The sequence below is a fragment of the Salvia splendens genome, chromosome 13, assembly GCF_004379255.2.
Source record: "Salvia splendens isolate huo1 chromosome 13, SspV2, whole genome shotgun sequence".
Taxonomy (NCBI): domain Eukaryota; kingdom Viridiplantae; phylum Streptophyta; class Magnoliopsida; order Lamiales; family Lamiaceae; genus Salvia; species Salvia splendens.
The window spans coordinates 13,479,164-13,495,119 of NC_056044.1; the positions used below are offsets into that span (position 1 = coordinate 13,479,164).

Sequence of the window (15,956 nt, forward strand, 5' to 3'; positions counted from 1 at the left end):
AGCCTCCCGTTTCCCCTCTTCGACATATCGCTTCTCAACGGCCTCAGGAGAGAACTCCCCTGTTTCGATTGGGTTTTCCTGGGCCTTGGGATGTCCTCCTCTTCCTCTTCCTCACCCATAAAGTCCACTAGCTTCAATTGCCTAGCCCTTGTAGACGTTCGTGTCCCTTCCAAAATTTTACTCAGCCTAGAATTCCTTCTTGTTGTCCTCTCATCGGCCGGTGTCTCCTCCAACTCCGGCTCATCCTCCAGTACGACAATATCTTCCAACCTACCAGTTTTCTCTGTCTCACCATTGTCCATATCCACGATCCCCTCTTCCTAAGCAATCACTTTTTGCAGGGATTTCTTCCTCAACATTCTCTCAGCGTTCTCAGCATTTTCATCAGTACCTTCCTCGGTCCTATCACCACTACCCTCAATATTCCTATCACCACTACCCTCTGCATCCCTGTTATCGCCCTCTTCGTTCTCAGCATTCTCAACACCACCAGACTCATTCTCCACATCCTCATCATCACCCTCCTCCCCTTGGACTCTCTCATCTCCATCCCCTATCTCACTCCCCTGCTCATCCCTCCTCCTTTCTTCCTCAACCTCCTGATTCTCCACTACCTCTTCCTCTTGTATGCGCTCAGCAGTGCCCGTATGTGGTGTGGTGGGAGAAGGATCATATATTATGGGTTGGGTCTCGGCTGGGGTTTCGGTTAGGGTTTCGGGTAATTTTGGGGGTTTCTTTGTGAGAGGATTGGGTTTGTGATGTTATTTCTGTGAAAATTGTAGGACGGGGTGGAATTTCAAGTGGGGTTAAGGTAGAAGTGAAGGGGTTGGCTGTGGAAGCGTGCGATTTCTGACGGATCACATAATTTGATCTATTTAGCAGATTATTTAGACAAAATCTATTCGCGTAAATTATCACATTTATCATGCTCATAACATGAATTAAAACATGTTTTAGAACAATTTAAATCCTAAAGCATGCTTACTACGGAATTAGCCAATTTACCTCGTTGATTCAATCAAGAATCGAAGATGGCTTGCTCCGTCTCCACGTGAAGATCTTCAACACAAGACCTCGGATCTTCTGACTGGTGTCCCGGACTATACGCTGATATTTGTGTGGGCAAATCTCATCAACGTACTAGGACTCGAATAATGAAGACAGAACTTAGCTCACGGAAGAAGGCAATTTTCGAAAATTCTCTCTCTTGAGGAGGGGCCGAAAATTTTGTGAGAAAAAAAGTGTATTTTCTGTCTCCTTTATTCTCCTATTTATAATAAGTCACATATTGGGCACAGTCAGAGATCTAAGGAAGAATTTGGACTTGGCCTCACCCAATTAGCTTTTTACTAATTAAATTGAACCCACAATATAATATAAGCTTATATTTAGACAAAATCTATTCGCGTAAATTATCACATGTATCATGCTCATAAGTTGAATTAAAACATGTTTTAGAACAATTTAAATCCTAAAGCATGCTTACTACGGAATTAGCTAATTGACCTCGTTGATTCAATCAAGAATCGAAGATGGCTTGCTCCGTCTCCACGTGAAGATCTTCAACACAAGACCTCGGATCTTCTGACTGGTGTCCCGGACTATACGCTGATATTTGTATGGGAAAATCTCACCAACGTACTAGGACTCGAATAATGAAGACAGAACTTAGCTCACGCAATTTTCGAAAATTCTCTCTCTTGAGGAGGGGCCGAAAATTTTGTGAGAAAAAAAGTGTATTTTCTGTCTCCTTTATTCTCCTATTTATAATAAGTCACATATTGGGCCCAGTCAGGGATCTAAGGAAGAATTTGGACTTGGCCTCACCCAATTAGTTTTTTACTAATTAAATTGAACCCAAAATTTAATATAAGCTTATATTGGAATATTACAAGCAGCCACTACAGAAGTAATATTGCACTGCCTTTCCAAATCCGAAATTACAAGTATTCCGGGTTTCCTTTTATTTGATTGATTTATTTCCCGTGCTTAAGATAGAAACATCCATTAATTAATTAATGTCTGCTATGGACTTAATTAATTAACATATTTTATTCTCCAAGAGTGGACTTAGCAAGAAACTCTTATTTATTATTCATAGAGTAATCAAACTCTAACTAGCTAGGTTCCGAATAATAAAACCTCGTTTCGAGCTCCTCTTGTGGATGTTATCAAACGAGACTCTCCTCGCGCACGATTCAACATAATAGCAATCCTAGCACTGCTAGATAGTGATCACCACTACCCAATATACCTGGATCGTTGGGTGACGAAAAACCCGCACCTTTGGTAAGTCAAAGTAGTAGATACTCAATATCGTATGCTCAATGCTAATGTACATTGATTAAGAAATTAATTATTAAGACCTCGTCTTTCAGTAGATAGCATAAAGATTCGTCTTGCTGTTAGATCCATTCAGTGCTATACCACACCAACGTCATCATATTTCAATAAGGCTTAGAAATAATCGGACTGATATTGCAACCTTTCACGATAGGTAGTCTAGGCCTATCTAGGTTGTGAAATTCATATTTTTCTTTGTTCGGAACTGACCGCGTACCTTAAATTGGGCGCAGCTCACAACCGGTCTACTAGAACAAAGAATTAGACTTTTGTTAAGTTCGCTTACACATTCAAATATGCAATAAACATCCATTAAATGTAAAACATAACAACATTATGACAAAAATAATCTGTTTGCATTTATTGGAAAATAACAATTAGAGTTTTACAGTATTCAATCACTCGAAAGGTGATTTCTAGTATACAAACCTTAACAATCTCCCACTTATACTCAAAACAGCTTTTGAGTATACAAAAGTAAGTAGTGCACACGTCTAAATTTCTCCCACTTATAATGAAAGCGAGTTGAGGTCTTGAATGAGTCGAACTCCCATCCCTTCAACGTGGCTCTCGAACGGTTTTACCGCTAATGCCTTTGTGAAAGGATGTGCCAGGTTGTTCTCTGACGCAATCTTGACCACTTCTATGTCACCTCTCTGCACTATATCCCTTATGATATGATATTTTCGCTCTATGTGTTTGATCGCTTTGTGAGCTCTTGGTTCTTTCGAATTTGCCACAGCACCAGAGTTGTCACAGTAAACGGTGATGCTCTTGGGAAGATTCGTAACCACACCTAAATCCATTAGGAAGTTCTTGAACCATACTGCCTCTTTTGCAGCCTCCGAGGCGGCCACATACTCGGCTTCCATGGTCGAGTCCGCGATACATTTCTGCTTCACACTCTTCCAAATTACGGCTCCACCTCCTAAGGTGAACACATATCCTGAAGTAGATTTTCTCGAGTCCTGATCAGCTTGAAAGTCTGAGTCAGTATATCCCAAAGGACAGAGCTCGACTGCTTTGTAAACTAGAGCATAATCCTTAGTCCGTTTAAGGTACTTGAGTATGTTCTTTACGGCAGTCCAATGTCCTTGGCCCGGATTGGACTGATATCTTGCTACCATGCCAACAGCTAAGCAAATATCAGGTCTCGTACAAAGCATAGCACACATGAGGCTTCCAACTGCCGAAGCATATGGAATCCTTCTCATTGCTTGTATCTCATACGACGTTTTGGTGCACATCTCTTGAGATAGATGGATGCCATGTCTAAAAGGTAAGGAACCTTTCTTGGAGTCCTGCATGCTAAAGTGACTAAGTACTGTTTCAATGTAAGGTTCTTGAGATAAGCACAACATCTTCTTTTCTCGATTTCGAAGAACCTTGATCCCGAGGATGTGTCCCACGTCTCCCATATCCTTCATCTCGAACTGGTTTGACAACCATGTTCGTACTGATGACAACATCTTTTTATTGTTTCCAATTAGAAGAATGTCATCTACATATAAAACTAAGAACACTACATTCCCTTTTTCAACTTTCTTATACACGCAGCTTTCACTTGGGCACTTTTCGAATCCAAACTTGCGAATAGTTTGATCGAAACATTGGTTCCATGATCTAGATGCTTGCTTAAGGCCATAAATGGCCTTCTTAAGCTTCCAAACCATGTGTTCCTTGCCCTTTATGGCATAACCTTCGGGTTGTTCCATTAGATGGTCTCCTCAAGACTGCCGTTTAGAAACGCAGTCTTAACGTCCATCTGCCATACATCCCAATCCATATAAGCTGCGATAGACAATAGGATCCGGATCGATTTGAGCATGGCCACTGGGGAGAAAGTCTCGTCATAATCGACACCTTCCTTTTGTGTATACCCCTTAGCCACTAGTCTTGCCTTAAAGACTTTAACTCGTCCATCGGGTCCATGTTTACGTTTATATATCCACTTGCTCCCAATGGCAGTACAACCTTTGGGTAGGACGGACAAATCGTAGACGTCTTTGTCTATCATTGATTGTAGTTTCGAATCCATCGCTTTTACCCATTCGCAATGATCGACATCTGCCTGCGCTTCCGCAAAGTTCCAGGGATCTAACACATTGCTGTCTGAGGAGTGATCCATAGATTCCCCCAAACCAATGTATCTTTCGGGCTCATGTGAGACCCTCCCACTGCGGCGCGGCACTAAAATACTTGGAATAGAAGTTGAAGTTTCTGGAATCGATTGTACACTTGGTACTTGTTCTTGGTTAATGGAATTTGTAACAGAAGTTAGCTCATTAAGAGCCACTTCACTGCTGGGTTTATGATTCATTACATAGTCATCCTCTAAGAATGTGGCGTGAGTGCTCACAATGACTTTCTTATATCGGAGACTAAAGAATTCATAAGCTTTCGTTCCTCTAGGGTACCCTATAAACAAACATACATCCGTCCTAGATCCTAGCTTAGTTGGATCCTTTTCCAATACATGAGCCGGGCAACCCCAAATCTTGAGATGTGCTAGATTTGGCTTACGCCCAGTCCACAACTCATAAGGAGTAGTAGGTACGGATTTTGATGGTAAATTGTCTAAAATGTGGCTTGCAGAAAGCAAGGCATGTCCCCAAAACGAAGTAGGTAGTCGTGCATAACTCATCATCGATCGGACCATGTTTAACAAGGTCCTGTTCCTTCTTTCAGCCACGCCGTTCTGCTGGGGCGTGCCCGGCGCAGTCAATTGGGATTGAATACCCGACTCCGATAAGCAGTCCAAAAACTCGGCACTGAGGTATTCGCCTCCACGATCAGATCGCATGCATTTGATACTCTTTCCATGATACTTCTCCACATGAGCCTTAAAGTCCTTAAACTTGTCGAAAGACTCTGACTTGTGGTGCATCAAATAGACGTATCCAATTTTCGAGAAGTCATCAATAAAGGTGATGAAGTATCGAAAACCACCTCTTGCCTCTGTAGACATTGGTCCACATACATCGGAATGAACGAGTTCAAGTACTTCCTTGGCCCTATTGCCCTTAGCCTGAAAAGGCCTCTTGGTCATCTTGCCTTCTAAGCATGACTCACACTTATGAAAAGGTTCCTCCTCTAGACCTTTAATAAGGTCTTGTTTAACAAGAGAGTGGATCCTCCTTTCATTGGCATGACCAAGTCTAAGGTGCCATAAGTATGTTTCGTTCATTGAACTTGAAGGTTCCTTTCGTTTCTTTGAAATCATCGATGTTGTATTGAGTTCTGATTTGCGATTATTAAACTGTGTAGATGTGATTGTGTACAGATTGTTTTCCATGATACCACGACAGATATAAGAACCATCTTTCTTAATAACACAATTGTCATTAAAAGAAATCGAATATCCATCAAAAACTAATTTAGAAACTGAAATTAAATTTCTTCTAAAAGAGGGTATCAACAAAACATTCTTCAAAATCAAAATTCTATCACTACTAAAACGCAAATAAACGTCTCCCACTGCTACGGCCGCCACTTTAGTAGCGTCGCCCAGCTGGACCTCGATCTCACGATCACGTAGCTGTCTTGTCACCTGCATTAAGTAAGGATCAAAACAAATATGATCAGTGGCTCCTGTGTCAATAACCCAAGTGCAAATTGATGTCGAAGTCAAATATGACTCGACTACTAGAGCTTGGTGCATACCTGTAGCCTTGCCCTTTTTAGGACAGTCTGGCTTCCAATGCCCCTTCTCTCCACACTTGAAACACTTCCCCGTGGGCTTCTTGTTAGCCCTCTTCTTCTTCTTTCCCTTAGCTATCTTGGCCGGTTGTCACGACCGCCCTTACTAAGGATAGTGAAGATGGGAAAAACGTGACGAGGGGAGGGTGCTGGGGTTTGGTGCCCCTTGCACAGCGGAAGACATGCATTCACAAATAAATCATACACATGGATCTATTTGACCGATTATGGGATTAATTAATTCACATGTTAAACATTGAATTGCATACAAGAACGCACAAAAATCATGCTTAAGGAATTAAAATACTGATCATGATATTCTACGGTTTAGGATTACCGATCTGATTCTCCAAAGAATCGACGATTGCTTGCGCCTTCTCCACGTGTTGTTCTTCGTACTCAACCACGAATCTTCTAATCTGTGTCCTGAACTCAGATAATGACCTTTGGGTGGGCAAAGCTAGTCATAATCGAAACAGGCTTGACTAGAAAGAAGAAAAAATATCAGTTTTCTCAAAAATCGATTTTTCGTCCACTCCCACTGGGGAGCAAGAAAATTATGAGTAAAATCACTTGTTAAATCTCCTTTCTAATCTCCTTTTATATAGAGTTATGATGGGCCAGATTAGGGATCCATGGAGGTTGGACTTGGGCCAAACCTGTTGGACTTTTACTAATTAAATTGAGCCCCAATTTAATACAAGTCCAACAGAATATTATTATCAGCCACTACAGTAAAATAATATTGACTGCCCGTCCAATCCCAAATTACGAGTAATCTGGGCTTTACCTCTTTAATTTATTATTTCCCGTGTTTAAGATATAAATATCCATTAATTAATTTAAGTCTGCTATTTGACTTTAATTAATTAATAACTTTTTCCAAGAGTTGTCTAGTTCAAAATCTTTATTTATTATTCTGGAATAAATTCCAACCGGCCGGGTTTCTGAATAATAAAACCTTTTTCGAACACCTCTTGAGGATATTATCAAACTGGACTCACCCAGCACACGATTCTTTGCAATAACAATACTAGCACCTCTAGACATTAATCACCACTACCCAAGATATCAGGATTCTTGGATTGCGAAAAATCCGCACCATTTGATATATCAAAGTAGTGCATAATCAGTATCGTATGCTCAATGTTATATCAACAATGATTAAGAAATAACAATCACCGAGACCTCGTCTTTTAGTAAATAGCAAGAAAGACTTATCTCAACTGTTAGATCCTTCAGTGCTATACCACACCAGTGTCGTTTATTTCCTAAGGTAAGGAAACATGCGGACTGACACTGCAACCTTTCACGATAGGTAGCCAAATCCTATCTAGGTTGTGAAATTCTATTTCTCTTCTGCAAAGGACCGACTGCGTCACCTTCTGTGAACGTCGTTAATGACCAGTCTACTATGCAGAAGAATTAGACTTATTTGCTTCTTATACATTTAAATGTTTGAGAAACATCTTATAAATGCATAAGCAAACACCAATGCGATAAAATTATTTCTTCTCGCCTTGTGTTAAAAGTGGATTGTAGAGTTTATTGTATACAAGCAATTCTATCCGTGCAACATGCTCGAAATATGCTTTTCAGTATACCAATCCTAACAATCTCCCACTTATACTCAAAATCATGCTTTCGAGTATACCCACTGCCAAAACTCTCCCACTTATACTCTAAGCGGGTCTCGAACCATGATACATCGAACTACCATACTTTTCACCTCATGTGTAAATCATGTTACCATATAGGCATTTTGTGAAAAGTTCTGTCAGGTTGTTCTCTGATGATATCTTGGAAACCATAACGTCTTGCTGCGCACTTAATCCTTAATTAATTTCATACTTCATCTCTATGTGATTGCTTAGCTTTATCAGATCGTGTTTCCCTCGAGTTAGACATATGACTAGAGTAATTATAACAAAATATAATACTCAAACACATACTCGGAATCACGGTCAAAGCTATTAGGATATTACTGAGATGAACAACTACCTTAGTAGTTTCCGATGAAACCACACTTGTAATTTTCATGATAGAGTCTATGATTTGATCAACACTCCTTCATGTCTCAGTATTCAACTCCTAAAGTGAACACATAGTCAGAGGATGACTCGATCACCGATCAATTATAAAATCGAGTCGATGTAACCTAAAGGACATAACATGGATGTCTGGTAAACTAGAGCATACCGTTTAGTCTTCTTCAAGTACTATAGTATATTCTTTACCCAATCCAATGTCCTTGGCCATGGTTAAAATGATATCATGCTTCTATGCCAACGGCAAAACTAATATCTAACTTAATACACATCATAGCATACATGAGACTTCCGATTATGGAACTTGTCTCGTTCTTCTTGATCTCATTCAATGTCGAAAAACACTTGACTAGAGACAAAATAATTCCGTCTAGAAAAAGAAAAACCTTTTCTTGGAATTTTCAATGCTTAAGTGTCTAAGTATTGTGTAGATGTAAGATTCTTTAAGAAAACATACATTCTTTTTCTAGCAATCTAATGACATAGATGCTTAGAATGTAACTAGATTATCTTAAATCCATCATCCTTAAACTGGGTAGACGACCAGTTTGCTACGCTAGATAACCCTCTTAGTTGTTTATCAACTTTTATAGATGTTATCATCGTAGAGTACCAAGAATACCAAATATAGTGCACTTTCAACTTTCTTGCCCTGTATTACATAACCATTAAGATGTTCCATGCAGATGATCTCCTCAAGACTTCTACTTAAAGAAACATGTCTTGGCAATCATAGTACATACATCCTAATTTATGTAGGCTACAATAGATAATATAAAGATCGACTTAGGCAAAAATGGCAGGCGAGAATATAATTCTCTCTGGGTATAACCCTTTGCCATTATTCTAGCCTTTTGAGATCCGTGCTTACACTTGCAGGTCCACTGACTCCCACTGACTGAAATAGTCAATGGGTAGTATCGCAAGTCTTGCAAACATTCTTGTCTATTTAAGATTGTTATTCAGAATCTATCATCTTGTCAAGAATGATTATCTGAATAAATCATTGCGTCCTTATAGTTACAGGGATTATGTTCAAGTTGATCTAAGACTGAGTCTTAAGACTCTTTTAGACCCATGAACTTATTATGTTCGCAAAGAACGCTCCCACTACGACACGATTCTTACAATCTTAGGTACAAACGTTGATTATCATAGTGCATAAGTTTCTAATGGTATGACTTCTTGGTTAAGATGAAAAATAGATATTTTCATTATCTTGAGAATTATCATTTTTGTTAGGCTTGTAGTTCTCCTCATAATCTTCATCAAAGAATCTAGTATTCGTGTAAACAAACACATATCTTGCCGTGAAGATTATAGAACCTGTACCTTTTCTATCATTTGTGACAACCTTAAAACATACCTCAGTACACAACTCCAATTACTTGGATACCTTTTCCAAAACATGTGTTGGAATAACTCCACACCTTGTGATGTGCTGGACTAGACTTGCCTCTAGTCCACAACTCGTGTGTTGTAGAAGGTACTGATGTTATGGTAGTTTCTTTAATGTATAACTCGTTGTTTCCAACGTATATCCCATCAATGATAAGGTGTTATTGAGTAAAACTGTTCACTTACCGAACTTGTCTTCGAGAGACTTCGATATCTTCTTATATGACTATCCCATTCTTTAGAAGAATGCTTGGAGTAGTCAACTAGGGTTTAACTCCCACTACTGATCTTAACTCATTTGCTCGTCTTCCATGGTGTAAACCATTGAGACTTACTAGTCTTTCTATGTTGCATCTCTATAAGTATTCTGAATCCCTTGAACCACCAAAGGATTCTAACTTTTAGTGCATCAACCATACTTTCTTGACCTTCAAGCTATTTAACAAGCAAGTTGTTAAAATCCCGATAGTCACTTGAGTTAGATAAAATCAGTTTGAACAATTACTAAGTACTTTCTTGGCCTTAAGTCTAAGTGCCATAAATACTTTATTGTTCATTGTATAAGAAGTTGAACTGTTGTGTTAAACTCAATCTTGTTGCAATTACATTGTTTAGATACTATGATGTATAATTTGTTTTTCTATGGTACCATGATTGATATTCAATCCACATTTCTCAATAATGCAAGTATTATAAAATGAAATTGAACATCGTAGAATCATAAATGAGTTTAGAAACTGAATATAAATTCATTCTAAACAAGACTGTACCAATAAAACAAAATCTCTAACATCAAAACGAAACAATAAAGTGAGCATAAATAAATAGCTCCCACTGCAACAACTGCCCAACTGGATCTAGATCTCTCTTTTAGAAATTGCATTGTTATCTAAGTCATTGTCCTTCTGTAGAAGAGGTCAATCCGACTCACAATGCATCTTCTCTTTGCATTTTCACCAAAATTTTTCTTGTCTTGAGCAGACATTGATGACAATTCAGCTCTTTCCTCTTTCCATTACTAGTCTTCTGTTCGATTGAACTAAGACATAGGAAAGATGCAGCTTTAACAAATTTGTCATCTATCATGTTATCTTCCTCCAAAAGTAATAAAGTGAATACAATGCTGAATGTTTCCAACTTTTCAGTAACAACCTTCTTGTACTCACTTCTTATTACATTTGGCGAAGAACTAAGTATAGAAACTATTTGAGTAACTGAATCAGAAGATTCTTCAAAATATTCTAACTCTCTTGGATGTTTCGACAGAATCTGGACAACGTCCTCATTGGATATTCCTTTATTATTGATATAAACCAAGACTTGTCTCACTACTTAAAAGAAAGTAGTTTGACCTTCTTCCTCAAAGAACTTATCGAGTACATTCATAAAATGCATTCTCAAACTTTCTTTGTTGAATTTTGTCGAGGAAATGGAGGACATGAATTAGTGAGTACAAACTTTAAGTTTTCAGCAATGAGAATTTTATCCATTTAATATTTCCAGTCTACATACTTTTGGCCTTCGAGTTTGATTTCTTTAAGGTTCGCAGATATTATTAAGAATTTGGTTGAGAAGAAATAAAACTATTTATCACATACTATGCTTAATACATAATCGCAAACAACCACAAAACAATTTATGTATCTCGCAACTGTGAAAACCAAAATAAGTACGCCTCTAGGGAGGTCATACAAATTCGGATTCCAACAATTTCCTGGTCACAATACCGACGGATAGTCCAGAGACCACTAAGGTGGCATGGCCGCCAAGTATTGCCTAAGCTTTAACCATAAATATTAGCATCTAGAAATTTCGTGTGTGTTTTGATACTCCTTCTAGGGAAGGTCGCACGCCACTAACAAAATTCCATAGCTATCTTATAAATATGTTTAAACACATGAACTTGCAATTTCGTAGGATTATGGCTCCCACTAGGGTGGGTCGCGATAATATTAGAAACTCGCTTCTAGTTTAAACAATTTACTATTAAGAAGTCTAATCTCATGAACTTGCTATTTCGTAGGATTATTGCTCCCACTAAGGTGGGTCGCGATAATATTAGAAACTGCTTCATATATAGACCAATTTATGGAGACCATATACAACGCATTGTTGTAATTATCGCTTAGTCATTTTAAACATGGTTTTTGCATAATTATCACATAAGCAGAAAAGGCAGATAATCCACTTAAACCAGATTAACACCAAATAAACAGATAAATCCATTTAATTCATGGTAATTAATCTCACTGGATAATTATTGAAATTAAATAATTAATCCCTTATCTTATCCAAAATAGGAATTTCGGATTTGTTAAGATTTATCTTGGATAATGGTTATCCAAATTAATTTAGGATTTATCTAGATAGAGTTGAATCTATCTAAATCCTCTTAGGATTATTCTAGATTTTACATGGATAAAATCAAATCCTAAAATTCAAGATAATACTGACCTTGAATTATCATTATCTAAATCTTACTAGGATATTTCAGGATAAAATCAAATTTCTCCAAATCCATATGACGAAGATAAAATCCAATCATTCTAAGATTTAAACAATCTTAGATTATTTAGAATAAGAAACTAGAATATATCACATCTATTGGGATTTATTCTAGATAAAATTAACTTTATCAAAATCCAATTAGATTAGGATTATCTTGTATTATCCTTATCCAAATTTATCTAGGATATTTTCTAAATAGAAATAAATCTATTTATATCCATAAAATTAGGATAAATTAGAATTAATATTAATTAATTCAACTAGGATTTAACTAGATAGAACTAAATCTATCTTAAATCCAAAAGATAATACAATACTGGATTAATAATTATCTAAATCTACTAAGATATATTCTAGATAGATATGAATCTATCAATATCTATAAGATATAGATAAACTTAATTATCTAAATCACAGGGATATTTTCTTAATAGAGTTAAATCTATAAATATCCACAAGATAAAGATAAACATGGATTTTAATTATCCAAATATACTAAGATATATTCTAGATAGATATAGATCTATCAATATCTACAAGATATGGATAAACTTAATTAAAATTTATCTTAGTCTATCTAGGATTTATCCACATAGAATTAAATCTATATAAATCCATAAGACAATAAAATTAATTATTACTATCCTAATTTATCTAGGATTTATCAAGATAGAATTTAATCTATCCAAATCCATAAAATAAGGATAAAATCCAAACATAATTAACTATTTATCTAGTCTATCCAGAATTTATTCACATAGAATTAAATCTATATAAATCCATAAGAAAAAATAAAATAAATTATTACTATCCTAATTTATCTAGGATTTATCTAGATAGAATTTAATCTATCCAAATCCATAAAATAAGGATAAAATTCAATTAATCCATAATTTTAATTAAAAAATTAAATTTTAGATAATCCAATTAAATTGGTATATTCAAAACTTATTCCAAATTATCTTGAATTATTTGCAAATTTAGTTACAAAGGTTTAGGAAAACCTAACAAAATTAGGAAATTTCTCCAAAATTAGTTCCAGGGTTAAGGAAACCCTAACTATATTGGAAATCTGAAGTCACGGGACGAAGACCTGCGCGAGTGTCGCTGCTGTCACAACAGCCTGCTCTCGCCTCCGTCGTTGACTGTCTTTCGAGTCCGGGGACTGCCCACGAAGGGCTCCCACTCGCACAGCTGTTGTCAGCCTCAGCATCGTCTCAAGCGCTGCCCTGCGGGATACCGACGTTGTTCTAGCTGCGTCGTCGCACCCGCCGCTGCCCGCCGCTGCTACACGTGGACTCACGAGGACCTCCAGTCTGCTTCAACGCTGACTTTGTCCTACACCTGCCTGATCTCTTGCGGTTATCCCCGCAAATCCCGAGCAGACATCCACGATTTCGAACCGAATTGGTTGGATATATCCCGCAATTCATGTAACAGCAACGACGTGGAAAACGCCAATTTCCAATTCGCGTACAGTTAATGCACCGATTTGACAAACATAGTTAATTGAAAACAAACATATTCACGTAATCACAATTTGAAAAGTAATGATTACGATATGTAAATCACGTCAAAAAAAATTGAACAATTCAATTAACACCATGTAATCATAATAGATTGGAATTGGATTCCAGCGATCAAATTGATATAAATTTTCGGCAGCCCTTCGTCGCTTCTCTGTTATTCTTCGTACATCATGTTTTTCAATTTCGACGAGAAACAGTAACACAAACCAAACGAAGAAAACATGCATTCAAGCAATTCACATAACATGAAATTAATCCACATAATCAGAGCAAAAAATTGGCTCTGATACCAATTGCTGGGGTTTGGTGCCCCTTGCACAGCGGAAGACATGCATTCACAAATAAATCATACACATGGATCTATTTGACCGATTATGGGATTAATTGATTCACATGTTAAACATTGAATTGCATACAAGAACGCACAAAAATCATGCTTAAGGAATTAAAATCCTGATCATGATATTCTACGGTTTAGGATTACCGATCTGATTCTCCAAAGAATCGACGATTGTTTGCGCCTTCTCCACGTGATGTTCTTCATACTCAACCACGAATCTTCTAATCTGTGTCCCGAACTCAGATAATGACCTTTGGGTGGGCAAAGCTTGTCATAATCGAAACAGGCTTGACTAGAAAGAAGACAAAATATCAGTTTTCTCAAAAACCGATTTTTCGTCCACTCCCACTGGGGAGCACGAAAATTAGAGTTATGATGGGCCAGATTAGGGATCCATGGAGGTTGGACTTGAGCCAAACCTGTTGGACTTTTACTAATTAAATTGAGCCCCAATTTAATACAAGTCCAACAGAATATTATTATCAGCCACTACAGTAAAATAATATTGACTGCCCGTCCAATCCCAAATTACGAGTAATCCGGGCTTTACCTCTTTAATTTATTATTTCCCGTGTTTAAGATATAAATATCCATTAATTAATTTAAGTCTGCTATTTGACTTTAATTAATTAATAACTTTTTCCAAGAGTTGTCTAGTTCAAAATCTTTATTTATTATTCTGGAATAAATTCCAACCGGTCGGGTTTCTGAATAATAAAACCTTTTTCGAACACCTCTTGAGGATATTATCAAACTGGACTCACCCAGCACACGATTCTTTGCAATAACAATGCTAGCACCTCTAGACATTAATCACTACTACCCAAGATATCAGGATTCTTGGATTGCGAAAAATCCGCACCATTTGATAAATCAAAGTAGTGCATAATCAGTATCGTATGCTCAATGTTATATCAACAATGATTAAGAAATAACAATCACCGAGACCTCGTCTTTCAGTTAATAGCAAGAAAGACTTATCTCAACTGTTAGATCCTTCAGTGCTATACCACACCAGTGTCGTTTATTTCCTAAGGTAAGGAAACATGCGGACTGACACTGCAACCTTTCACGATAGGTAGCCAAATCCTATCTAGGTTGTGAAATTCTATTTCTCTTCTGCAAAGGACCGACTGCATCACCTTCTGTGAACGTCGTTCACGACCAGTCTACTATGCAGAAGAATTAGACTTATTTGCTTCTTATACATTTAAATGTTTGAGAAACATCTTATAAATGCATAAGCAAACACCAATGCGATAAAATTATTTCTTCTCGCCTTGGGTTAAAAGTGGATTGTAGAGTTTATTGTATACAAGCAATTCTATCCGTACAACATGCTCGAAATATGCTTTTCAGTATACCAATCCTAACAGAGGGACTAAGGAGCGGGGAAGAAAAGGGGGACGCAAATATGAAAAACCCAATTAACTTTAAAAAGAAATATTTTAGTTTACTGAAAAGTTAAGCAACATATTTTAGCCTCAAAATACTTAATGTCATAAAACAGTATTAATAGTGTGGAAGACTTCTAGAAATTTATTTCAAATACGGCAGCGGAAAAACAAGTATTCAGGAGAGTCAAAGGGAGACGCCTATGTATGAAGACACGACGCATCCGGAGTTTCTTAAGGCTCGACTCAACATCCGCCGCAACATCACCGCTCAACCTGCACATAAAGAAAATATATGCAGGGCTGAGTACTTGATATACTCAGTGGACACACGCCAAAATATTTATTAAAAGTTATGTCATCCATACCATAGTGAACTCGAGTTTTAACATTGTAGAAAAGAAATATCATCGAGTATCACAAAAACAGTTTCATAGCCTGGCCAGGCAAAACAATCTCCCCACTTTCTCAACAATCAATCATTCACATCCTCTTACCATAATGCGACGAAAGTGTGGTCACACTATTCGCCCACGAGATCGGCCGACTTGCAAGGACGGCTCCCGATCTTTCCTGTGTACACAGCCTGATAGGGTTTGCGGCCCTACTCAGACCCGAATTCATTTATCATAGCCCTATAGCCTAATGGAGCGAACTCACAAACTAGGCATCAAGCATAATCTCAACAAAGCTCTAT

At 37.4% G+C, this 15,956-nt stretch overlaps 1 protein-coding gene across 1 annotated transcript; it reads right to left on the minus strand.

Moving 5' to 3' along the window:
• Positions 1–320: 320 nt before the first annotated feature.
• Positions 321–13,209, minus strand: LOC121760522 (protein bfr2-like). The gene is made up of 2 exons (XM_042156179.1): positions 13,090–13,209; positions 321–734 (listed from the first exon to the last, which is right to left on the minus strand). The coding sequence occupies exons 1-2, from the start codon at positions 13,207–13,209 to the stop codon at positions 321–323; spliced, it is 534 nt and encodes a 177-aa protein (XP_042012113.1).
• Between the last annotated feature and the right edge of the window lie 2,747 nt (positions 13,210–15,956).

Bases quoted from the DNA above. Each gene is read 5' to 3' on its own strand.
- LOC121760522 (XM_042156179.1), bottom strand. From the start codon at position 13,209: ATGCTGAGGCTGACAACAGCTGTGCGAGTGGGAGCCCTTCGTGGGCAG. The intron at 735-13,089 runs GTCTTCGTCCCG...CCTCTCACAAAG, and splicing joins CAGCAGCGACACTCGCGCAG to AAACCCCCAAAATTACCCGA.